We start from the raw sequence: 25,523 nt of genomic DNA on the forward strand, positions 1-25,523 counted from the left end.
ACCCCTCAGATCTCCTGAAAAACTTACCCATCAAATCTCAGAAAATCGTAGGACTAGGAGGATGTTGAAGAGGTAAGCAGAGAAGGAGGCCATGAAGAGATTTGAAAACAAGGTTGAGAATTTTAAAATTGAGGTGTTGCTGGTCACCAGCCATTTTAGCTCAGCAAGTAGGTAAATGCAAGTTATAGCTGTGGTTTTAAATCTCACCATCCCATTCACCCAACACCACAATACTTGCTGTTAAGTCTTCCACACATAATTTTATAAACCTCCATAAGGTCACTTCTCAGCCTCTTAGGTTTCAGTGAGAATAAAAGTTTATCTTTATTTTTTTTTACCAGATCTTAATGTTAGTGCATTGAAGGCATTTGCGAACAGATAGTAAAATTGAAAGCTTTGACAGCTGATGAACCTGGCGGTGCAGTCTCACTGGTTAAGGACATAAGACAAGATAAGATGTCTTTATTAGTCACATGTACATCGAAACACAGTGAAATGCACCTTCTGCGTAGAGTGATCTGAGGGCAGCCCACAAATGTCGCCACGCTTCTGGCGCCAACATAGCACGCCCAAAACTCCTAACCCGTATGTCTTTGGAATGTGGGAGGAAACCCGAACACCCGGAGGAAACCCATGCAGACACACGGGGAGAACGTACAAACTCCTTACAGACAGCTGCCGGAATTAAACCCGGGTTGCTGGCACTGTAAAGCGTTATGCTAACTGCTACACTACCGTGCCTATCAGCTGTACACTATCAGCTGTGAATGCAGCTGATACTTTGCCTAGACTGCCCCTGTGCTGCACTCAGCCACAACAAAGTGGTGGGAGGCAGGGGCCTAGTCAACAGTGGACCAAACAGTGTGAACACAAGGGACAAGTGGCCCTTGATCTTAGGTCAAGAGAAAACCAGCCCGTGATATAAATGCAAGTTGTAGCTGTGATTTTAACAGCAGTATTAAAAAAAAATTATACAGATGGATCATCTCAGCTACAGTGACAAATGAGGAAGGTTTAACTTCAAATTGCTTCTATTTCTTTCATGTGGCAATTTGGAAGGTTTTGGAGAAGAGTATGGGCTGTGTGTTTACATTCAACCAATAGCGAAAGGAGTCTTAATTTGATCACTCTAAGGGCGTCCTGTGAAATATGTTTCAACAGCTTTAATCCAGAAGTTTGCGGGTACAGAATAAAACTACCCTTAATGTGGTTAGTGTCATTCAGAGAGGTCACTGGGTGCAAAGTGTGGGAAGCAGAAACTGCAGTGAGTTGTGATCACAATATATATCCAAGGAAGGACATAAATCTGGTAATGTTGGCAATACAGAAGGCGTTTGCTTTGGATGTATCTAATTCAGCTGCAGCTGGCAGTGACAGTGGGGATCTAAAATCTGTGCCGATTTCCATCTCCTAGCTTATGTACAAAAATATAATCAGTATGTCAGAATGAAATGTGTGCTGTTCAGCTAAGTGCTTTGAACTGTACCTGCCCCCAAGGCTGCATTAGCTGAAACACTATAGAGTGTGATCTGCAGCACAAGACTGTTGGTTCAATGTGCAAATCACTTGTTAGAAGCTGATAGAGGGACTCCCACCCATTGCAGCAAGGGAGGGAGGGAGGAGACAGTTACAGTGTGAGAAGCAGCTTCTCTCAACAGGAGAGGAGAGATACTGCAGCCTCTTGCTTGGCTACCAGTGCGGTTATCAAAGGCTTTATCGTTGGAAAAGAGACGACTTGTGCCTGGGCATTGGGTACTCTTGCTGAAAACAGAATGCATTTCACTAAATGTGGTGGGGGTGAGGGGACAATGTCCTGCTTTTTTCTACAACGGGCGAGATGGATTGGAAGGGCAGGTGTCTTTAAAGGCAACAAAGTGGTGGAGCTGGGGACCCAGCAGACGCTTGCACCTGGGGATGCAGTGGAACAAACAGTGTGGCCACAAGGTTCAAGAGGCCCTTGATCTCAGGTCACCAGGAAATCAGCCCGTGATATAGCAAGTTGTAGCTGTGGTTTTATACAAAAACATACACAGATGGATCATCACAGCCTCAGTGCCATTTGGTTTAACATCAAATTGATTCAGATTCACTCTAGTTCTTTCATGTAGCAATTTGGAAGGTTTTAGTGATTTGTCTTTAAAGGACACCTGGCAATGTGCCACATAAATACTACAGATTATCACCACTGAGGTTTAAATTAATCCTGTCATTAAATGCACTGAAACAGGCTTTTTTACCCAATTCCATTAAATTCCAGCTCGCTGGCTTTGTGTCAGCCAATCTCAACTGTGAGTCACAGACGGAGAAGGCACTGTGGACCCAGGTTACAGGAGTGGAGAGAAGCAGCCTGGGTTCCCACTCTGGAGGGATGGTAACTGAGAGGATTTTGGATGTGGTCGAATCAGGTTCAGTGGGTAGTGCTCTCAGCAGGAATGCTGTGGGCTCTTGCCCCAGGGACTTTAGTGCATAATTAGTGTTGGCATTTCAGAATTGAGGTTGTGCTTCATTCCTGAATTTCCGAAGAGAGTTTAAGCCAAGGCTGAAGGTTTGTCTCCCTGCTGGGATGTGGAAGATCTCTTAATTTTCCCTGGGACCTAGATAACAACCTAAGCCACATCAGAAAAGACAGATCAGTCAGCCAGTCATTCCATGCAAGAGCTTTTTTATAAAACCATCCATGGGATGTGGGTGTCTTTGGTATGACCAACATTTGTTTCCCATTCCTAGATGATGAAGAGGGAACCATCTTCCTGATCCACCAGAATGTGCGTGGCGAAGATGTGCTCACAATACTGGCAGTTTGGGAGTTCGGTGATATTTACCCACACACCTTTCTTGCCCCATCCACCGGAAGGGAGGTCATTGATGAGGGATCTGAAGATGGTTGGTCCCAGGAACTTGTGCAGCAATATCCTGGAGCACTGCCCAAAAAATATATGTTGATCTCAACTTTAATTAAACAATGACTGAGAATTCACAGCCATCTGGAGCATAGATTATGATGCTGGAGGAACTCAGCAGGCCAGGCAGCAACCGTGAAGAAAAGCAGGTGGTCAATGTTTTGGGTCAGGATCCTTCAGAACGTTGACTGCCTGCTTTTCTCCACCGATGCTACCTGGCCTGCTGAGTTCCTCCAGCATCTTAGTGTTTTTCATCTAGATTCCAGCAATTGCAGTGCTTTGTTTCTCTGGAGCATAGATTTCCAAAGATTCAGGAGATGGATGGAATACCCTCTACTTGTTCAGTTCAGTGATGCTCCAACAACGCTTCAGAAGCTCAACACCATCCAGGGTAGAGCAGCCTGATGACTGATACCCATGCACCATCCTCAACACTCATTCTCTCCACGAACAGCGCATAGTGTCTGCAGTGTGTAACATCTACAAAATGCACTGCAGTTGCTTGGCTAGGCTACCCTGACAACAGCTCCCAAATCCACGGGCTCTACCATGAAGGGCTTCAGACAAATGAGAACACCACCTCCTGCAGGTTCCCTACAAACTCACAATGCCATCTTGATTTAGAAATCCATCACGGGTCCGTCATCGTCACTGAGTCTAAATCGTGGAACTACTTCCCCATTGGCTTTGTGGGAGTACCTTCATCAGTAGGACTTAAGAAGATGGTGGTGACTTCTGAGAGACAATTACCACCTCCTTTCCAAGGGCAGTTAGGGACGGCAATAAATGTTGGCCTTCCCAGTGATACTCAGATTCCAAAGTACAAACAAAGAAAAAGAGATGTGCGAGCTAGGCAAGTGAGTTTGAGGTCAAAGATCAACCACGATTTCAGTGAATGGTTGGGACTAAGCAGCCTGCCCTTGCTCCGATGTGCAATGCTACCTTCCTGAATATGAAACCATGAGTCAGCTGCCCTGTGGATCTGACCGTAATTATCACATTATGCATATTAAGCAAAAGAATAAATGATTAGGCAAAACAAGAATAAAGGGTTACATAGGCCTTCCTTTCATAACTTAACCATGCTCACTCTCTTCAGGAAAGGAGGATTTAAAGTAGCAATCCACTACCCTGGTAAGATAGCTTTGAAATCAATCACCACTGGAGAGACCAGTCAGTAATGGGTTACCGAACTAGTACCATACAATCTCTTGGTAATTAAGGCCAATAGATAGAGGATATTAATTGTACCTTTTTGCAGCATTTACACATTCCCTAAATATTTGATGCAAGGGGACAGGATTTACAGGAACTGACTGCATTATTAATTTCTGTGACTAAATCCCAATATTTCCTGTCAGCGTACAGGCGCCAATTGGTTTGGAACTTAATCTGGATAGAGTATGAGATTCTGTCTCACTCTGCCAGTTCCTGCAACCAGTATCCAGTGAGAGGAAATCACTGTTCAGCAAAGTAAACACTACACTTCCTCTCTCACCCACACCACAGTCAATGGCTATGACATCCAAAAATAACCACGGCACCATCAAACCTTAGGCACAATGCCAGACTGCACAGATAACGGGTTTACAACAATTCTGCTCAGGGACAGATCTTGTTTGGGATTTTGAGAAACTGCTCATCTGGGCCCTGCAATAAAAATTCAAAGTTGCTAAAAAAAAAATTAAGTGGAAAAATCACACACAGGGGACTGGCAGCAGAGATATTTCTTTTATTTACTCTGAGAGATTAGCATTGTTGACTAGGGTGACACTTACTGCCAATTCCTAGTTGCCCTGGGGCGATGTGATGAGTCTGCTTCAGGAACCATGTGGGTTGCTGGCCATTTCTAATGAGTAGATAAGTTGATAAAATCCACCAGACATAACAGTTCTGTGGGTTTAAATACTTGCAATGATATTTATGTCTGATCTTCCTACTTACTTTATCCAAAGCGGAAGGATGCCATTCAGCCAATCAGGTTCCAGCAGAACAATCCCATTCCCCACCTCCTTATTCCCCTGCACCCTTACTAATTATTCTCTCTCCCATGATTAAATCCCCTTTGATTATTTTGTCACTTGCCTGCACACTAGGGGCAATTTACAGTGGCCAATTAACCTACCAGTACATATTTGGGATATGGGAGGAAACCAGAGCACCTAGAGAAAACCCATGCAGTCAGAGGGAGAACATGCAAACTCCACACAACAGCACCACCATTGTGCTGCCCAAGAATCAGTATTATCAACCGTGACTTAAAAGAAAGGTGATGAATTCATCCACTAACTCAACCAGTTCCCACGTTTCTGCTTATTCAATACTAATATAAACATTTTGAAAGAAACTCAGAACTTACCCTGACAAGGGGCAATTAAAAGTCTGTTTTGCAGTAATGAAACTCAAGTCAGACATAGGCCAGTCTAGGAAAAGCTGGGATCAATCTACTGAAAGCAGCCTTTTAATTCCAGATTTGCTTTAAAAAAATAGCAAATGCATCCTATTTAAAGTCTGTGAGAGGTGTTGTCTTTGATGGTCCTTCTTTAAAGTGGAGATAAAGAATCTCACAGCACTACTTTGAAGAAGAGGGGAGCTAAAACACATGATCTTGCCACTTATTTCAGCACTTGCTGTAGAAGCTTGCTATACTCAAATTGGCTCCCTTCTCTCCACATTACCCCATTGACTACAGTCTACAAGTTCTCAAATGAGGAACATTTAAGGATGTCTGAAGGTCACCAAGCTCTTTCTTTCTCTCATGAGCAACATAATGACAATACTACCATATATTTGCTTAGAACGGCTAAATAAAGTAGCAAAACCCACTATTTTAACCATAACTAAATCTATGGACTTGCATACTTCCAATGACACAAATGAGTCAAAATAACACAAATCCCTATATCTGGCTTGAAATATGAAAAGTTAATGAGCCCTTCCAGTAACACATTTTCATTCACCAGTCTTGGCAGACATTAACATCATTCATTGCAGCAAGCGTAACACTTACCCTGGCAATTTCAGCATACGCCAATCCCAGTATCCCCTCCCAGTTGGAACCATTGATGAAGAATTTATCAGACTCTGTGATGGCAGCAATGTTTGCTCTGACCGAGACATTAGGACCATGTGGAATGCTGACAATGTCTGTCCCGAGCTCCCCTTCCCACTTCCCCTGGGTGTAGGGAACGTAGACACTCTTCCTCAGATCTCGGTAAGTGCTGGAGCTGAAACACAAAGGAATTTGGGCTAGTAAAATAAAGAAAACAATGGCAAAAAAAAAGAATTGGGATGTTGACCACTTCAACATCAATGTGATAATCATCACAAAAAATTATGCTGTTTCATCTATTGTGATTGGTGAGTCTGACTCCGAGTGAAGCCTTGACCTTTGAAAACTGACCAGACACAAGAAAGCAAGATTACCTCACTTTATTCATTTTACTTTGAAGTCAATTTTCTCTCAATTAAAGCTAAAATATAATCTGTCATCAATTTCATTCTAGGCACATTTTCCAAATTCTCATCCTCCACAGTATTTTGTAACACTATCGTTTCCCAGACCAGCCTCCCTCATACTTTTGTCTCCCTTGGTCGGCAAATATTTCCCAGAAAATTGCGGCCAAGCTAGCCTTGGATGGATGGCCATTAACAAATAGATCAAGGTTCCTCCATTCATATCTGTCTAACATAACAGAAACGTGAACTTCATTCCGGGATAGGTTTGAAAACTAGCTGTTAAACAGGAAAATGTGATAGATTTCAATGTAGGTCCCAGTCTGAAAATGCCTCAACCCAAATTTTTCTCCACCTTCTCCGATCAGTTCAATTTTGTTTTAAGCAAGCTCCCCACGTGCTCTGCTCAGCCATATTTGTCCAATTTCTGGTGAGAAGATTCTCCATTAATTGTCAAGAAAAATCTCAGAACTATTTAGAAGCGCAAATATATCAACACCAGGTGTATTAACAGCATCAGTTTGTGTGCAGACTTATTCTGTCACAGGTAAAATTCTTGAACCAGTCATCAATGAATGATCTTCACTGTCTGTTTCCCTCAGATTTCTTCACTTTTTCTTCTCCTTATGGTTTGTCTGAAGCTGCCGTGAGAATTTAAGGTTGGGGAGAGATCAACGATATCACATCAACCTTCTACGACTGTTTGTTCACTGAGGCTGTGTGTAATAGACATGAGGCCAGGGAGATGACAAGGGACTCAAGCCATGATGGGAAAGTACATTTCAAACTCAACTTGTCATCAGAGTCACGGTGTGACACTTGACGAGGGAGCGGATGGAGATCATTTCCCAGGAGTCAGCTTCAACTGTGTGACACAATGGTGAAGCAGGTAGTTCTGCTGTCTCAAAGTGCCAGCAATCCGGATTCAATCCTGACCTCCAGTGCTATCTGTCTGGAGTTTGCACCCCCTTCCCTGTGGGTTTCCTTCCACATCCCAAAGATGCACAGATTGGGAGATTAATTGGCCACTCTAAATTGATCCTGGTGCACAGCTAAGTGGTGGTATCTGGGGAGGGTGGATGGAATGTAGGGAGAATAGGTTCTGGGAAAACCAGTGAGGAATGGGATTGTTCCGAGTCAGCATAGACATGATGGGCCAAATGGTTTCCTTGTACGTTGCAAGGAAATATGGGAATAAGTTAGTCTCAGCACCGCAGTCAGGAGGTGAAATTTGCCTTCGGAGGGTGGACGAGGCACATCCCTGGATCAGAGGGGGCTTACCGTGCTCAAATGTCCAGTCTCATTCGATCTTCCTGTCTGGGCATAATATTCTGTAAGTGCCTTTGGGTCAGATTGTGAATGAAATGAAGTACAGGTCCTCCCAAGGTTATAGGCACCTGACTTATGTACACACCAGTGCATATGAATGAGCTCTCATAAATATTATTAAATTCAAACGAGAACCAGTCCTGAAGAAAAACCTGTTTCCATGTAACCTCCCTGCAGTAATCAGACACCATTGTCTCTGAGGAACACAGGCTGTCAGTTTCATCATGGGTGGCCACTTAAGAGAGTTACTTTGGAAAATGACAAGCAATCACTTATATTGATTCTTGTGCAATGATGCTCTATTTAATAATGTGACAGCCACTGATACTTCAAGCCCATCAATGCCAGCCACTGAGTGTGGGACATTCTGATTCTGTACCATTTTAATTAGGCAGGGGAAGACAATAAATAAATGCTTATGTTAATTGGTTGTCATCAACACCATTCATTATACTGTGGAGGTCTGGTTACCGTATCGAATAATTTTGTGTATTTTCTGACTTATGGACAAAATCGATTTATGGATGTCACCCAACCCAAGTCCCTGGTTTTGGGTTGGGTTCACAATGGCCGTGGCTGGGGTGGTTTGGATTGGCCATAGTAGGGTTGGTTTTGATTGGCTGTGGCTGGGTCCAGTCAGATTGGTTGTGGTCAGGTCAGGTTTGGATTGGCTAGAGTAAGGTTGGTCTGCATTGGCCACGATTGGGTCAGGTACACAACAAAACCTGGTTAACAAGATCTGTCAAACACATTTCAGACTAACAACCGGTCAGCAAATGTTGTTGAAGGGAAATAATTGCAAACTTTGCGGATTCTGGAAGGGCTGGATGTACATTTTAGACTGTGCGCCCTAGCCCTAGACTCTGCGACCAATAATACAGGTAACTGTCCACCTGATGAATTCTCCTTAAGAGTTCAAAATAATTAACCATTCATTTCCAAATTCCTGGTAACGCAGCCTCATTAGTGTAACCTCGCTTTGTCCTCCCAAGTCTGCAATACTCACTGGCACACTCAGGCAGAGCATGATGCCACTTGGGAAGATCAATATCCATTGTCTCTTTTAGAATCACCATTTACACCATGGGTGGTTACTCAGCCCATCATGTGTGTGTCAGGAGTCCTAAAATTAGTCCGGCCTCCCTGCCTTTAACAATTGATTAATTAAATATTGACACAGTCATCAATATACTGAGTAAATTACAGTGTGCTTTATCTTGGTTCAATCATCAAAATTAATGCAATCCTTTAAAATCAATGTGTTGGCACAAATTTAGTTGATTCACAGTGACTTCATGCAAACAGCCTCATTATTGGTACAGGGCTATTTACAAGGTGTGCTCAGGCAGTTAACCAAAGTGTTTTAGTTTCTCTCCCAGAAGGTATGTTGCTTCCTCTTCCCCTTATAAACTATTGGAACATTTGCTTCATTCACATTGCAACCCTCTTTCCAACTGTGGATCTCATCTCTTGTGAGGTTGTGAGTTGAATACACACTCCAGAGGTTGCAGCATTTGAACCTACGCTGACCCCCTAATGCAGTGCACTCAGTTATGCTATCGCTGATCCACATCCTCGAGGTCAGCGCCAGGTGCCATCTCAATTTTGTTCTAACAAATATATCTATATACAGTACACGTACACATTGAGGAACCAATCATTGTCTGTATAAACAAGGTATTCCATTTCTAGACCACTTGTGTTAAGTGGCTCCCTGCCTTGCACTCCTCTAATAGATAATGGTCTTTGTTTATGTAGCTGAAGCTTGTGACTTCAAAACTGATCACGGCTATTAAGTTCTAATGTAAGTAATTTTTTAACTAATATAATTTCCTTTTAAACATTTTACCGTGTTTATTAATGTGTGCTTTTAAAACATATTTATGTTTATTTGGGGGGGTATATTGGGGACAAAGGAGAAAGCCTGAGTGGTATCTGAATTCTTTTATATAGCTGTGGGGAGTCCATGCCCCTATCTCTGGTGGGTACCAAGGACCAAGAGACAGTGCACAATCTTTCAGATGAGACATGGAACAACTCTCCTCTCTGATGGGCATAAAAGTCGTCACTGTGCTGTTTGAGCAGGGGAGCTATCCTTGGTGTCTTGGCTAACATTCAACAAAATAACAGGGAAACAAGCAGATTGATGTACCTTGGGACACCATGAGTCCATGTAAATTCGAGTTTACCTTTAACATAACAACTAGATTCAATCTTATCACTCACAATACTTTGGACTACCCCTATGAGCAACATTTTGCATCATAGAACAGAGGATATGTTGTTTATATACATCCTGTAAGACTGCACTCTGTTATGCTCCTAATCTACAAACCCTGACCGTTAAAAACTAACCGACCATTTTTAATGCACTACATAATTAACCACTCTCAGGCATATCTGCTTACATTTGGGAAATTTTAGTAAATCACCTGGGTTTTAGCTTTCGGGATCAAACGTGGTTCAGTGGGCTGTACTCTTGTCTCTGAGCCAATAGATTATTGGTTCAACTTCCAATTATGCAACTGGGCTATAAATGACTTGGCAGCTTATTACCTACATGGAGAGAGGTTGCAAATGAAGGGGTACAGAAGGATCTAGGTGTTCTTGAATCAGAAAAGGTCAGCAGTCGGGTAGTTAGGAAAGCAAGTGGCCTATTGGCCTTTATTGCAAGGAGGTTGGAGTTGAGAAGTATTCCATTCCAATTGTGTAGGGTGTTGGTGAGTCCTAGGCACAGTTTTGGTCACTTTATTTGAAAGGAATGTACTAGTGTTGGAGGCAGTTGTACGTTCCACTCTGATTCTGAAATGCAGTAACATTGACTTCACTGGAATCAAATTTCAGAAGTGAAGCAGCATGATGTCTAGCTGCAACTATATAGCACACTTCGCATTATTGACCTGGGGTGAATTTCTGGACAATTAATCTTGTTATTGTAGAATCTTAGAAAATGTATAACACAGGCCTTTCAGTCCAATGGGTCTTTGACAATCAAAACAGCTTACTCTCATCTTCTGGCACTAATTCTGTCATCCTGCAAGTCACAGCTCTTCAAGCATGTTTTAATGTGACGAGGGATTCTGTCCCTACCACCCTTGAGTTCCAGACCTCCAACATCCTCTAGGTGGAAAGAATTTTTCTCATCTCCCCGAATCCTTCCACCAGATGTTTTAAATATTAAGGCTCCTCTGCCATGACAAGTATGTTCTTCCTATTTACTCTGTGCAGAGTGCGTCATAATTTTATACACGCAATTAAATCACCCCTCAACTGTTCCAAACAAAGTAACACTGGCTTATCCACTCTTTCCTCCTAGCTAAAATTTTCCAGTCCTGGCAATGTCCTCGTAAATCTTCTCTGTGCCCTCACTGGCAACCCCACCTCTCCTGAATATGGTGACCGGAACTATAGGCAGTGTTCAAGATGTGGTCTAACTAGTGTTCTGTACAATTCCAATGTAACCTGTTTGCTTTTATAGTCCAAAACATCCCTTATGCTTTTTAAACTAATCTTATGGACCGGTTCTGCTACATTTAAGGATCTGTGACAGACAGTCCTAGGTCTGTCTGTTCCTCCACATAATCTCAAGACTCCCCCACCTAATGCATAATCCCTTGCCTTGTTGCACTTCCCTAAACAACATTTTTCTGAGCTGAATTTTATCTGCTAGTTTTCAACCCAGCTGACCAGCCTATCAATATCCTCCTGCAACCTGCAGCTTTCTTTTCACTGTCAACCAAACACGGTCACATTTTATATCATTTGCAAACTTCTTCCTCATGCCTCCTACATTTTAAGTCTAAATATATCACAAACAGCAAGAGACTAAGTACTGAGCCCTGTGGAACCCCGCTGTAAACATCTTTCCAATTGCAAAAACACTGACCAAGCATTACCACGGTAGTGTGGCGGTTACCGTAACACTATTACAGCGCCAGTGACCCGGGTTCAATTACACCGCTGTCTATAAGGAGTTTGTACGTTCTCCCTGTGCTCCAGTTTTCTCCCACATTCCAAAGACGTACAGTTTAGGAGCTGTGGGCATGCTATGTTAGCGCCAGAAGAGTGGCGACACTTGCGGGCTGCCCCCAGCACATTCTCAGCACACAAAAAGATGCATTTCACAGTGTGTTTTGATGTACATGTGACTAATAAATAATCATCTTATCTTTTGCTTCCTGCTGCTGAGCCATAACACCAAGTCACATAAAACAAAAGATCAAAGTCTATCGCGCAACCTGTTCCCTTTTCTTGCAACAAAACAATAAAAAAAAGAAAAATCAAATCGGATAATTCTAACATTACAAGTAAAAATACAGCAGGCACCACACTTGTTCACACTTCACATCAGCCAATCAGCAAAGTCGTCCATTGGTCTCCTTCCCCCACCGGCCATCGTTTGGTCATGACTTGTTCATAAGCAAGCTCAGAGAGGAGTTACAAGTCGGTGTAATTTAAATTACTGGTTTATTTATTAATCAGCCATTTTTTGGCTTAGTTTTTTTGCATGTACAATTTCACTTAATGTCATTATCAACCCATCAAAATGAGCTAGATCTAACAGGCATACTTCCATATTTTCATCCATCCCTATGCATACTCATATGTAATTCCTTCTATAATGTAATTTTAATTGTGGTTTCCAGGAATACACGCCTTCATGATATGAGGTATTCCTCTACCTTCAAAATTCTCTCTTGCTAATTTTCCACCTCTAATTTCCTCCTTTCTGAATCTATGCCTAGCCTTCTATTCCTCTGCCAAACTTGTAAACACTTCCCAACAGCATGAGTAAATACACCCAGGAAGATATTGGTCAGGATCCTGTTGAAATGCAACCCTTCTGTCTTATGCAAATCTCATCTTCCCACCATCACTTGCTACTTGAGAGACCTTGCCACATTGGCTGCCCTGTTTCCTAGCTCCCAATGGGGTCTACACTTAAAAAAAATGCACCCTGGAACGCCCAGAGTTTTTGATATACCCTGTATAATTGCAAGTCTTTTTATTCCCAGGAACTAAAATGGGGTTTGTGCAACATGGAAACCTAGTTTTATCTCTGCTGCCTCAGATCTCAGAAGTACTAATAAAGAACACTTTCTTAATTAGACTCTACTGACTGATGTGTACCAGTCAAGATTTATTTGGAGCACAGAACCTCCCCTTACCTCCTCCCACCCCCTCCTGAGACTTTCAACACATAAGCAAAGTGGTGTTTGCAAGACTCGCATCATACAGAATAATACTGATCTGCACTAGGGAGCTGGGCCCCATGACAACCAAGGACATTTCTGTTTGCTTCACTTGTTTGTTTTTACACTCTCTTCCTTTTAACCTTTCCATGGCCATGTTTCCATTTCAAACCATCAAATATACTCCAAGTCCTTGCCTGAAATTCCCAAGAGGGAATTCCTCTTTCAAGTTTCTCTTGAAGACAGGGTCTCACATCAAGCGCTTGCATTAAAATACTCATCAAAAAGAGTACTCACAAACAGAAGCTGCATCTAATCAGAGCCCCTCTTATACAGATTACTTCCTCAGTGGAAACTGGTGTATGTACATAGCATTGTTGTGCAAAGACTTAAGTTACAAACTGAATTTGCAGGAATATTTACAAGCTATGAAATATGAACTAGGAGCAGGAGAAGACCACTCGGCCCCTCAAACTTGCTTTGCCATTTAATAAGCTCATGGCTGATCTGATTGTAACCAGAACTCCACAATCGCCTTTCATCCCTTGTCTTACAAAGTGTCTGTTTCCATTGCCCTTTTGAAGAGAGTTCCAAAATCTCACGAACCTCTGAGGAAAACAATTGCCTTGTTTGTGTCTTAAATGGGCGATCCTTTGTTATTAAACAGTGACTCCTGGTTCTTGATGCTCCCAAAAGAGGAACCATCCCCTTCACATCCATCCTGTCTCCTTACGAGCGCTTAGCGCGACGCTATTACAGCGCCAGCGATCGGGGTTCAATTCCCGTCGCTGTCTGTAAGGAGTTTGTACGTTCTCCCATGTCTGCGTGGGTTTCCTCCGGGTGCTCCGGTTTCCTCCCACATTCCAAAGACGTACGGGTAGGTTAATATGGGTTTAAAATGGACGGCGCGGACTCATTGGACCGGAAGGGCCTGTTACCACGCTGTAAATAAAATTTTTTAAAAATTTAAATAGTTCAATCAAGTCCTCTCTCACTGTTCTAACATAGTATAGATCCTTTCCAGAAAGAGTAATAAAACTATTACTAAGGTGGCATCATTTTACTCCATTCTTTATGATCATTTTTGTTTAACTGGAGTTTGTGTTTGCTTAACAGTAGTTTCTGTTTGAATGGGTTCCTGACGTTTAATGTTGGAGAGTGAATCCTAGAGATTTAGTCAGAAAAGCATCAACCCAATCTGTTAACTAATTTAATGTTCTTCCTGGCCAGTATCACATTTACGTCATTGGCGCTATGTCAACCTTGGGGGAGGACACAGTCAGAATGTTCAGCAAATCCCTCCTCTACTTGCAAGAGCTGCTGGTCATGTGATTACGTTTAGGACAGATGATGCGTATTTTGAGAATGTTTAAAAATCTAAAATTACATATAACCATTTTAATGCGGAACTTCTGGAATTGGTTTAATGACATTAGATGTGCTCATACTTGGCATTAAAACCCTTGCTCAAGAAGAAATTTTTCTTGTTCAATTCTTGGCTCAGGTGGCTGGTTGTGGTTATCAGAGACAGACACAGCTAATTTTGTTGAGCAAAATTCTGATGCTCCTATTGAAATAGGATTGCTTTATCTTTTAGGTCTTGTAAGTTCACCTACATCTATTGGTCATTTACATAATCAAGGTCCCAGTTATCCTTTCAGGCGGATGTAAAAGGTCCAATAGTACTGTATCATAGAAGAGCAAGAAAATTATCCCTGTCAGACAGCCAAAAGTTCTCAGTCCATCAACTTCACTGACCCAAATTGTCTGGTCATTAATTACTCTTCGTGGAAGTTTGTTAAGGGTTAACTGGTAATTACGATTAAAGTACCTACATCATTGGCTGTGAGTGGTTGGGATGTCCTGAGGTTCTGAAAGGGGCTGGAGAAATGCCCATCTAATCCTCTTTCACTTTAACCTAATTCTACAACAATTCATTATAATCTCTCTTTTTGAGAGGTCCATCTAATGATCACTCTGCCTCTTATACCCTTCTCGAGATGGAAGCCAAAACTGATAAATCTCTCCCATCATATTCTCTTTTCCTCCCATGGGAATTATCTAAATGTTCGGGTCAGCGTTTATCATTCAACCAACGTCATAAAACAGATATCACTTTACTATTCATGGGATCTCACTGTGCATTGATAAACTGCACACCAACAGGAACTGCCTTCATTGACCAAGAAATGCAATTCAGCCATCTTTAACCCATGACTGGCGCAACATTTATGCCAGTTCCTTCCTTCATTTGCTTCTTGTCCTCAAGTTTCAGAGTTACCAAAGTGTGCCAATTTGCAGTAAGATCTGGAGGTCGGTGACCAGTGGTGTTCCACAGGGATCTGTTCTGGGACCCCTGCTCTTTGTGATTTTTATAAGTGACTTGGATGAGGATGTGGAAGGGTGGGTTAGTAAGTTTGCTGATGATACAAAGGTTGGTGGTGTTGTGGATAGTGTAGAAGGTTGCTGTAGATTACAACAGGATATTGATAGAATGCAGATCTGGGCTGAGAAGTGGCAGATGGAGTTCAACCCAGAAAAGCGTGAAGTGATTCAATTCGGAGGTCAAATTTGAAGGCAGAATACAAGGTTAATGGCAGGACTCTTAGCGGTGAGGAAGAACAGAGGGATATTGGGGGTCCATGTCCATAGATCCCTCAAGGTTGCCGCGCAGGTCGATAGGGTTGTTCAGAAGGCATGTGGTGTGTTGGCCTTCATTAGTCGGGATATTGAGTTCAACAGCCGCCAGGTAATGTTGTAGCTCTATAAAACTCTCGTAAGACCACACTTGGAATATTGTGTTCAGTTCTGGTTGCCTCATAATGTGGAAGCTTTAGAGATGGTGCAGAGGAGATTTACTAGGATGTTGCCTGGATTGGAGAGCATGTTTTATGAGGATAGGTTGAGTGAGCTAGGGCTTTTCTCTTTGGAGAGGAGGAGGATGAGAGGTGATTTGACAGAGGTGTACAAGATGATAATAGGCATAGATTGAGTGGACAGTCAGAGACTTTTTCCCAGGGCAAGTGGTAGGTGCGTGGAATGCACTGCCAGCAGAGGTTGTGGGGGCAGATACATTAGGGACATTTAAGAGACTCTTAGATAGCCACATGAATGATGGAAAAATGGAGGGCTATGCAGGAGGGAAGGGTTAAGATAGATATTAGAGCAGGATAAAATGTTGGCACAACATCGTGGGCTGAAGGGCCTGTACTGTGCTGTAGTGTTCTATGTTCTATCTCCACTTCCAGTCACTGTACACGATATCCTACCCAGCATGAATCCATGTCAGGTTAAACCTGCTAAAAAGTCTTTGGAGAATAGGCAACAAAAAAAAACTGGCTGCTAGAACTGAAAAGAAACAGACATTAAAGCTTCAATGTAAGATTCATCTTCTGTCTACCTAGAGGCAAAGTGAACATGATCTTCTCTACAACTCCAAGCGGAACGCAGGGAGCAGCACCAGGCACAATACAAAGCCTCTCGATCTCACTTAAACCTTTGACTCCATCATTTAGGACGTGATGTGGAACTCTCTTCACATTCAGTTGCCCACCAAAATTCCTCGCCATCTTACGTTTGCGCCATGGTGACATGCAAGCCATGATACCAACCAAAGGGTCTATAAACAAACCAAACTCAGTGAAGACTGGTGTCAAACTAGCTGCATCATTGCCCCAATACATTCTTCAACCCTTCTCGCCCCAATGTTGCAGCTCACCACCAACAAACATCACCAAGGAGTGGAGTTAATCCTCAGAATTAATGGGAACTGTCCAGTCCACTGTGACCGCATTCCAGAACCAACACCACCAGGCCTCAGTAACCGAACTGCAGCCTGCAGAAGGCCAAGTTCCAAGCCATCATCGACACTTTCACTTAAGCATACAAGAGAATGAATCTTACCCTAAATATCCACAAGACAAAGGCCCTTTATCAAATTGCCCACACTGTTCTCAACAATAAAGATTCACAGTGCCGCTGTTGAAAATGTGGAACACTTTTTATATCTCTTGAGTCACCTCTCGGTGAAGACCTCAGGCTTGGCACAAAACTCATGGTCTTCCAGGCAGCAATAATCCCCGCCCTCCCACATGCTCTGCCACCTGGACTATCTACTTACAAAAGGCATTGGAAAAATATCACCACCATCATCTCTGCAAAATCCTCCAAGTTCAATGGAAGGAGAAAAGAACCAGTCAGTGTCCTCTCCCAGGCCTCCTGGAAGGACACCATCACTTTCTCTTAGTTTCTCCGCCTCCATTGCCTCTGTTCTCTAGATGAGGCTTTCTGCCCTAGGACTTCTGAAATACCTTCCTACTTTGGGAGATGTGGCTTCCCCTGACATAGTTGATGGAGCCTCACACACATTTTCTACATGTCATCCCTAGGCAGAATAGAGTTCCCTTGGCCCTCATCTTTCACCTCACTAGCCCCTGCATCCAGCACATTATCCTTCACCATTTCCACTAGCTCCAACAGGATCCCACCACCAACCACATCTTCCCCTTTCCCTCCCCCTTTCTACTTTCCCCTGGTCCACTCATCCCTTCCCATCCCTGGAACTTTTCCCTGCAACTGTAGGAGGTGCAACACTTGCCCCTTCACCTCCTCCCTTACCACCATTCAGGGACCTAAACAGCCCTTCCAGGTGAGGCAGTGATTCACATACACCTCCTCCAACCTGGTCTATTGCATTCAGTGCTCGTAATGTGGCCTCCTCGACATCGGCAAGACCAAGCGTAGACAAGGTAAGCATTTTACAGAGCACCTGGCCTCTGCCCGCAACAGCTATCTTGAGCTTCGGTTGCGTGGCATTTCAACTCCCCTTCCCCCTGTTCTGACTGTCCTCAGCATTCTCCACTGCCACAGTGAGGCCAAGCGCAAACTGAAAGGACAACACCTCATATTCCACTTGAGTAGCCTACAGCCCAGAGTTATGCACATTGAATTTTCCAATTTCAGGTAACCTACACCACCAGTGTTCCTTTCCCATTTCTATCAGTCCACCCAGGTTCTGTCTCCCTTTTCCATCCATCCCACCCCCTCGTTGCCAAGACTCATCACCCTCCCCCACCCAGTTCGTTATGCCCATCATCCCTCCTCCATCTGGTTCCACTTACCACCTACCAATCTCTATTGCCACCAGCCCCCTTTCCTCCCCCACCCGGTTCCATCTGCCTATCTTTGTGTCCCTTACCTGTTTCCACCTTTCACCTACCAGCCTTTGTATCAACAGGACCCTCCCTCACCTGCCCATCATCTCCCCCCTCATCTGGTTCCACCTATGAGGCTGTCTCACCCCTTCCTCTCACCTCTAATATATTGGCTCTCTTCCCTCTCTGTCCTGATGCAGGGTCTCGACCCAAAACGCTCACCAACCCTTCGCCTCCACAAACGCTGCCTGACCCGCTGAGTTCACACAGCAGGCTCCTTGTTGCAGCACCTGCAGCCTCTTTTGCCTCCTCTCCCTGGCCAACATCCCCGATATATGTTACACTCAGTCTGTTCTTTGCATGCCAGACCGCAAAGAAGATGGTCTCTGGTGAACTCCATCGTGGGAAGCGACTCAAGGATGGGTTCAAAGTTGTCCATGCATTTCGGGCACACTGAAACTCTGAGTAAACAGTGAAGGGGGTGCACCACCTCAGAAACTACCCATCTGCCCAACCCATCAGCCAGCTCCTGCCCCATCTGCGGCAGAGATTGCAGTTCTCAGTTTGGTCTCATCAGTCATCCCAGAGCTCACAAAACCGGAACAGAAGCAAGTCATCTTGGATCCCAAAGGAATGCCTAAGAGGAAGAAATGCAAATGGGTTTCTAATGGTGAATCTCCCTCTTTAAAGATTTTAACCAATGAAGTGTAGATTCTTACTATTAAGCACACTGCATTGCACAAATGTTCAAATGGTCAGTGAAATATAATATCCATTATTTTCAGTATTGCAATCTTCACCCATTGAAGTAATTCTCTGCTCTTAATATTTTTGTTCCAACCAGAACTCCAAGCATATAAAATCCATTAACTCACAATATTAAAATGAAACTGCAATTTATATACAGTAATAGCAAGTTCAATCAGGAATCTATGCATATTGAAGTAATAAGATTCAAAGCATTTCGATATTTCAATGCAATGATGTCAGGCATCAAGGAAATAAATGGGTCTAGTAAAATGACAAAGCATTCTACTTCCCTACATGACTCCCTGAGCAAGTCTTACATCTTAATCAGATGAAAGTACACCAGTCAGCTCATGCTTCAGGGCTCTGATGAACCGTGTATCATTAGACCCACCGTATCTTTCTCCTGACCTCTCTGTTGCTAATTCGTGAATGAGCAGTGCGACGCACAACTCATCAATCCCATTCATGGGGTGGAGGCTGTGAGACCGCTTGACCAGCTTAGTCAGAATGGGAACCAGGAGAAGGACTGGATAATGATAGGGCAAGGAACCGAGTTACAACAGATGCAGCTCCAAGGGGAACCCAAATCCTGTGACTGACCAAGGAGGCCCAAGTAAATTTTGACCTCTATTGGTGAACATTTTACAGATTAAGGATTCCCCTAGACCAGCCACTTCAAAATCAAACCATTACTTTTTCAAAATACAACAGATTCTGGAGTGGTTTCTGCATATGGGAAAGTAGCAAAGATGATCGCTATACTTACAAAAGGAATGAGAGAGAAAAAAAATATAGAGAACTTCCAATCTGCTATCTTAACATCAGTGGTAGGGCAGAGGAAAAGATTCATAGAAGTGCTCAGTGCCCGCTTATAGAGATGTAACATCTCCACTCGCACTGTCCCAACAGGTACCACCTGCCCAGTCAGGGGAAGAGTCTGTAGTTACCACGATGGTCCCATCAGCCACCTCAGAAACCGGAGTGGAACCAAGTCATCCTCAATCCCAAAGGAGTACTCAAGAAGAGGAGGAAAATACCAGAATCTATAATTAAATATGTATTAACAGAACATCTTGAATTGAATAACCAGGTTGAGCAGAGTCAGCACGGATTTCTGAAACAGAAATTATGTTTGACTAATCTATCGGAGTTCTTTGAAGATGTGATATAGAAAAGGGGGAACCAGTGAATGTGGCACACTTGGATTTTCAGAATGCCTTCAATAGGATTCTCCACAGGAGTTTGGACAACAAGGTTAGAGCACATGGAACTGAGGGTAACAAGCTGGCATGTATAGAACATCAGGCAGAATGCAAAGAGTGGGAATAAACATCTTTCTCCAGCTGGAAGGCTGTAGTCAGTGGGGTTCTGCAGGGACCAGTGCTTGGGCCCCAGCCTATCTACCTCAATGAGTTGGCTGAGGGAACCAAATGACATGTTTGGGGAGAATGCAAAACCAGATGGGACTGTGAGAAGGGAAGAGAATGCAAAGATATTAACAAGCAAAGTGAGTGGGTGAATTAAAGGCAGATGGAACATATTGCGGAAAAGTGTAAGGTGATCCATTTTGGTGCAAAAAAGCAGAAGAGCAGAATAATGTTGATGTTCAAAGGGTGTCTTTGCACACAAGTCACTTAAAATTGACATGTAAGCGCAGTAAACAATCATGAAGGCAAATGGTATCATGGCTTTATTGCAAGACGATTTGAGTACATAAAGATGTCCTACTGCAGTTATATATGGTCTTGTTGAGATTCCACTTGGAATACTGTCTAGATTCTTGATCTCCTTAGCTGAAAAGCAATATACCAGCCATAGAGGGAGTACAACAAAGATTCACCAGATTGATTCCTGGAATGGCAGGTTGAAGAAAAATTGAGTAGACTATGCCTTTTTTTCTCTAGAGTTTAGAAGAATGAGAGGAGATCTACTGAGAAAAAATTCTTACAGAGCTCCACAGGGTGAATGCAGGGAAGTGTTTCCCTGGCTGAGAAGTCTAGAATAAGTGCTCACAGTCTCAGAATAAGATGACGATCTGAGATGATGAGACAGTTCTTTACTCTGATATTGAATCTTTGGAATTCTTCAACCTTTGGATTGCAGAGGCTCAGTTATTGATAAAGATACCTTTAGTCACATGTACATCGAAACACACAGTGAAATGCATCTTTTGCGTAGAGTGTTCTGGAGGCAGCCCACAAGTGTTGCCAGACTTCTGGCACCAACATAGCAAGCCCACAACTTCCTAACCCATATGTCATTAGAATGTGGGAGGAGACCAGAGCACCCGGAGGAAACCCATGCAGACACGGGGAGAATGTACAAATTCCTTACAGGCAGTGGCCGGAATTTGACCTGGATCGCTGGCGCTGAAATAGCATTATGCTAACCGCTACACTACCGTGCTTGCAGAATGAGTTCATTCAAAACAGAATTCAAAGGCTGTCTGCATGTTAAGAGAAAAATGTGATATTAGGACAGAGCAGGAAATTGGAGCCGAGTAAAAGGTCAGTCATTATCTTGGTGAATGGCAGAGAAGATACAGCTCCTAATTTTATGTTCTTGATACCATGGTCAAAATCAAGCAAACATCAAGTTCACACTCTGAAAGTGAGAAGTATACTAGTTGATGGAAAGTAAGAAAAACTATTAAGTGGGGAATTACTGCCCAGTGTTATTTTTCAGGTTATTGCATTGAATTTATGTGGTGCAATCATTAGTGTACAATTATATACTATACTATTTACTTCCTTTTCACAAGGCCCCAAAAATTCTTCACTCAAAAAATGCCATTAAACTAATAATTTAATTTTTAATTTGTCAAATTGTTGTTTCTCTTTGAAATCCTGTGCTTTCCAATAACACGAGGAGCAAACAACTCAATCCTCCAGACCTTCAACACCATTCCCCATCAAGCTACCTGTTAAATCCATTTTATTTCCTGTCCTCCATTTTCTCTGATAACCTTGCTGAACAAAAACTAATCAATCTCCATCTTTAAACCTTCATCTCTCCCCTCGCATCCATACCCTGTTTGGGGGAGGGAGTTACAGATTCCTTCAAACCTTTCTGTTTTGCCGAATTCTTTTCAGAATAGGTTGTCCTGATTCAAGTTTCCTTGCTCTCGACTCTCACCTCATTGTGCTTGAAACAGGAGACCTTGAGCTCTCAGGTCATCAACTGAGGATCTTTTTCTCCCACCCATCCGAGTCAATATCCCGCCCATTCCCCAAAAATTCCTGAAACTGACCTTACAACTGGAACCAAAAGCAATTTCAAAATCTTAATTGTGAAGGGAGGTTCTGGCTAGTTCCCAGCGAGAGGCAGATACATTTTTGAAACAGGAGGGGATTGAGAGCTATTTATTTAGGATAGTGATAGTGAGGCCACTGAGTTCACTGACAAGGAGTAATGGGGAAAAGGAGCACTTTGAATAGGAGGGACTTGTGTGCTCCATTAGCCAGTGAACCACCCAGTACGAAAGAGCACTTTGCAAATCGAGAAAAGGGAGATTCAAATCCACGGTTTGATTAAGTTAGCTGATCTCAGCCAGGGTAAGTGGTGTGGGTCCAAAAATTAGCTTCTACATTCTTGGGCTGATGATTGGACCCAGACTGCCATTGCTGACTGGTCTCCAGGAGATCCCTGCCAGGAAAACACTGGCATGGATCCCATGTATGGGCAGCAGAGCACCAAGCTGTGATGCCGCTTGCAGTCCAATAGCCAGTCAACATTTACCACCAAGGTTCACCAATGAAAATGGGAGTGGTAACAATGGTCTTTGAGTCCCTAAATTTGTCATGGGAAGAGAGCTAAACATTCAATGTCTCCTTGAAAAATCCAACATCTCCACTCACCCCTGGCAAGCTCTGGTCCATGACTGCTCAAAGCGGAGGAGGAGTGTTGGGGTTCGAGTCCATGTATCAGGAACACACAGAGGCCTTGCATAAATGGCCAAAGGCGCAAATCACCTCACAAGCTCCCCACCCACCTGCTCTATCAGGCTCCTCTACCCCATCTATGGAAGAGTCTGTGGTTCCTACCTTGGCCTCACCTGGGAACTCACGGAACCAGAACAGAAGCAAGTCATCCTCGATCCCATGGGACTGCCTAAAAAACAATAGAAGCTCTTCTTTATGTTGGAGGGAGGGGTGTCAGGTGGAGGGGCTGGTGAAGATGCAAATCATCCATTTTTTTCTTCAGTAATAGCCAAATCAATTCCCAGGATACTTTAGGGTGATAATATAAAGAAAGAACGCAAGGTATTTATCATATTTACATAATCTCTTATCACTGATCACACTTTCTCCAGTTGAATTGTCTCCAGCGTCTGTATTCACAGAAACTCTACTTTAGGTCCTAATGACTGTTTCCAAGCTGAATTATCAGGTCAAACTCATTAATTCACGTGATTCACTTAGTGTAATGAGTATTTTGTTCTACACTGCAGACACCACTGGTCCACAGATGCTCATCATTTCTTGCATACAATCCCTTAAAAGCTCCATTTCCTACTTGCCTTTTTTCTAAATGACCAGCTTTTCTGACCTACTCCTGTTGCTGAGATACTGGAGAGATGTTTTAACCAATTCAGCTTGCTGGGAAACTGATGAGGTCGAGTCTTCTTCTCATGTCTGTCCATCAGCGTCAGGGATCCTTCCATTGGTGGACAGAATCAATGACTGGTGAGAGCAGGATAGGGATGTAAAGACTTCCAGGGCCATGATGTAGTCAGTCCTGCTGGGACTGGGCAGAGTACTGATCTCACACCTTGCCAATTTCACCCTCCACTGAAATTCTGGACCATGATACTGGGAGGAGTGTAACATTGATGCTCCACCTAATCCTGTGCAATTCACACCTATTGAGATAGGTTAAAATGTGTCTATAGTTCCACATGTTAGATAGCCTAGATTGTGAGTGATGGTGGTCTCCCTGACAAGGCAAGCATCACAGCATAGCATAATCCCATTCTTACTGCATCACCATGTAAGAGTCACCGGATAACAATCAGGATTGGGAATCCTGGGTCTGGAATGGCCCTGAAGCACCAGAGAGATGTTCAGCAACCAAGCTTTTGCCCAGCTTGGTTGTACTTTTCTAAAATTATTTTAGCACCGGGATGGATGCACCATTGGAGGGTGCTATCTTTTGGATGTTAAAATGAGGCCATCTCCTTCCCTCACAGATGGATGTAAAAGATCCTACTTTGAGGAAGTGCAGAATCTCTGATGTCTTGGCCAATATCTATCCCTCAATTCAGCATCATTAAATTAGACTGTCTGGTCATTATCACCTGGTGCTTGTGGCAGTTTGCTGTGTGCAAATTAGTTACCACATTTCCCTTGTTACAACTTCTCACTGAGTGATACCCTGAGGATGTAAAAGATGCTGCTTAAGTCCAGATCCTTCCCTTCATTAGGATGTCCTAACAATGGCAACAAGCTTCAATATTACAGTCATTTCAAACAATACAGTATTTATCCAACCCAAACTGGAGGAGAATGGCCTCCTCTACTGCCACGTTGAGGCCAGATGCAGGTTGGAGGAACAACACCTCATATTCTGCTTTGGGAGTCTCCAACCTGATGGCCTCAATATCGATTTCTCTACCTTCCGGTAACCCCACCCCTTCTTTTTCCTCCCCCCCCCCCCCTCCCCACCCCCGTCTTCCCTTATTCCTGTGGCTCCCTTCCCCTGCCTCGATGACCTGCCCATCTCCTCTCCTCCCCTCCTCTATCCTTTATTCCATGGTCTACTGCCCTCTCCTACCAGATTCCTTCTTCTTCAGCCCTTGACCTCTTCTCCCTGTCACCTCTCAGCTTATTACATCTTCCTCCCCCTCCCCCACCCACCTACCTTCCCCCTCTCACCTATCACCTGCCTGTGTGCACTCCTCCCCCTCCCCCCACCTTCTTATTCTGGCTTCTGCCCTCTTCCTTTCCAGTCCTGATGAAGGGTCTCAGCCCGAAAGGTCGACTGTTTACTTCCCTCCATAGATGCTGCCTGACCTGCTGAGTTCCTCCAGCATTTTTTGTGTATTGCTCCAGATTCCTGCATCTGCAGAATTCCCTGTGTCTCTGGAGGAGAATGGTGCCCCATTCTACATTGAAGTGTAGTGAAGAAGCATATCATTACCAACAAACTGAATTCATTATGTTTCTACCTTCATCTGTCACATCAATAACATGAAGGCTGAAGTGTCCATCATGTTGGAGTAATGTTGTTCCTGCATCTGATTATACCTAATGTTCCTGAAGGCCATCCATCTCTAAAACAACAATAGTTTCCCTTTAATGTGTACAATATATCTATAATTATGTTACTTCTGAGACATATTGTATTTGCAATAACTTCATGCAGATTTGACATGTTTAAAAAAAATACTTGGGATTTATTCCTCCTCTTGTAACCTCAAGACTCCCCCAGGCACTTTACAACCAGAGAGTTATTTTTAATATATAAATACTGCTGTATGTGGGAAATCTGGCAACATATTTTAGCACAGCAAGATTCCACACACAGCAACATCCAAATCATTTGTTTAGTGGTGTTAGTTGAGTGAATGTTTAGCAGTGTTAATTGAGTTAATACATATTGATCTACACTCCATGAATGCTCCTCCAGAGGTCCCATGAAACATTCACTCAAGTCGGCAGGAAGCACCTCTAATGGCTCAAGACATTATTCCAGAGGTATTTCTGACAGTGCTGCACTCCCTCGATACCACACAAGGCCACAGT

The 25,523-nt window shown here is 43.3% G+C and overlaps 1 protein-coding gene across 1 annotated transcript in view; it reads right to left on the reverse strand.

Annotated features, from left to right (window-relative positions):
* Positions 1 to 25,523, reverse strand: part of bace1 (beta-secretase 1) — a 105,148-nt gene that overhangs the window by 48,037 nt on the left and 31,588 nt on the right. The window contains exon 3 of the mRNA XM_052039831.1: positions 5,911 to 6,127. Within this exon, the coding sequence (XP_051895791.1) occupies positions 5,911 to 6,127 (217 nt within the window). The remainder of the gene's footprint in view (positions 1 to 5,910; positions 6,128 to 25,523) is intronic.

Source organism: Pristis pectinata, chromosome 27, assembly GCF_009764475.1.
Source record: "Pristis pectinata isolate sPriPec2 chromosome 27, sPriPec2.1.pri, whole genome shotgun sequence".
In the NCBI taxonomy this organism is placed as follows: domain Eukaryota; kingdom Metazoa; phylum Chordata; class Chondrichthyes; order Rhinopristiformes; family Pristidae; genus Pristis; species Pristis pectinata.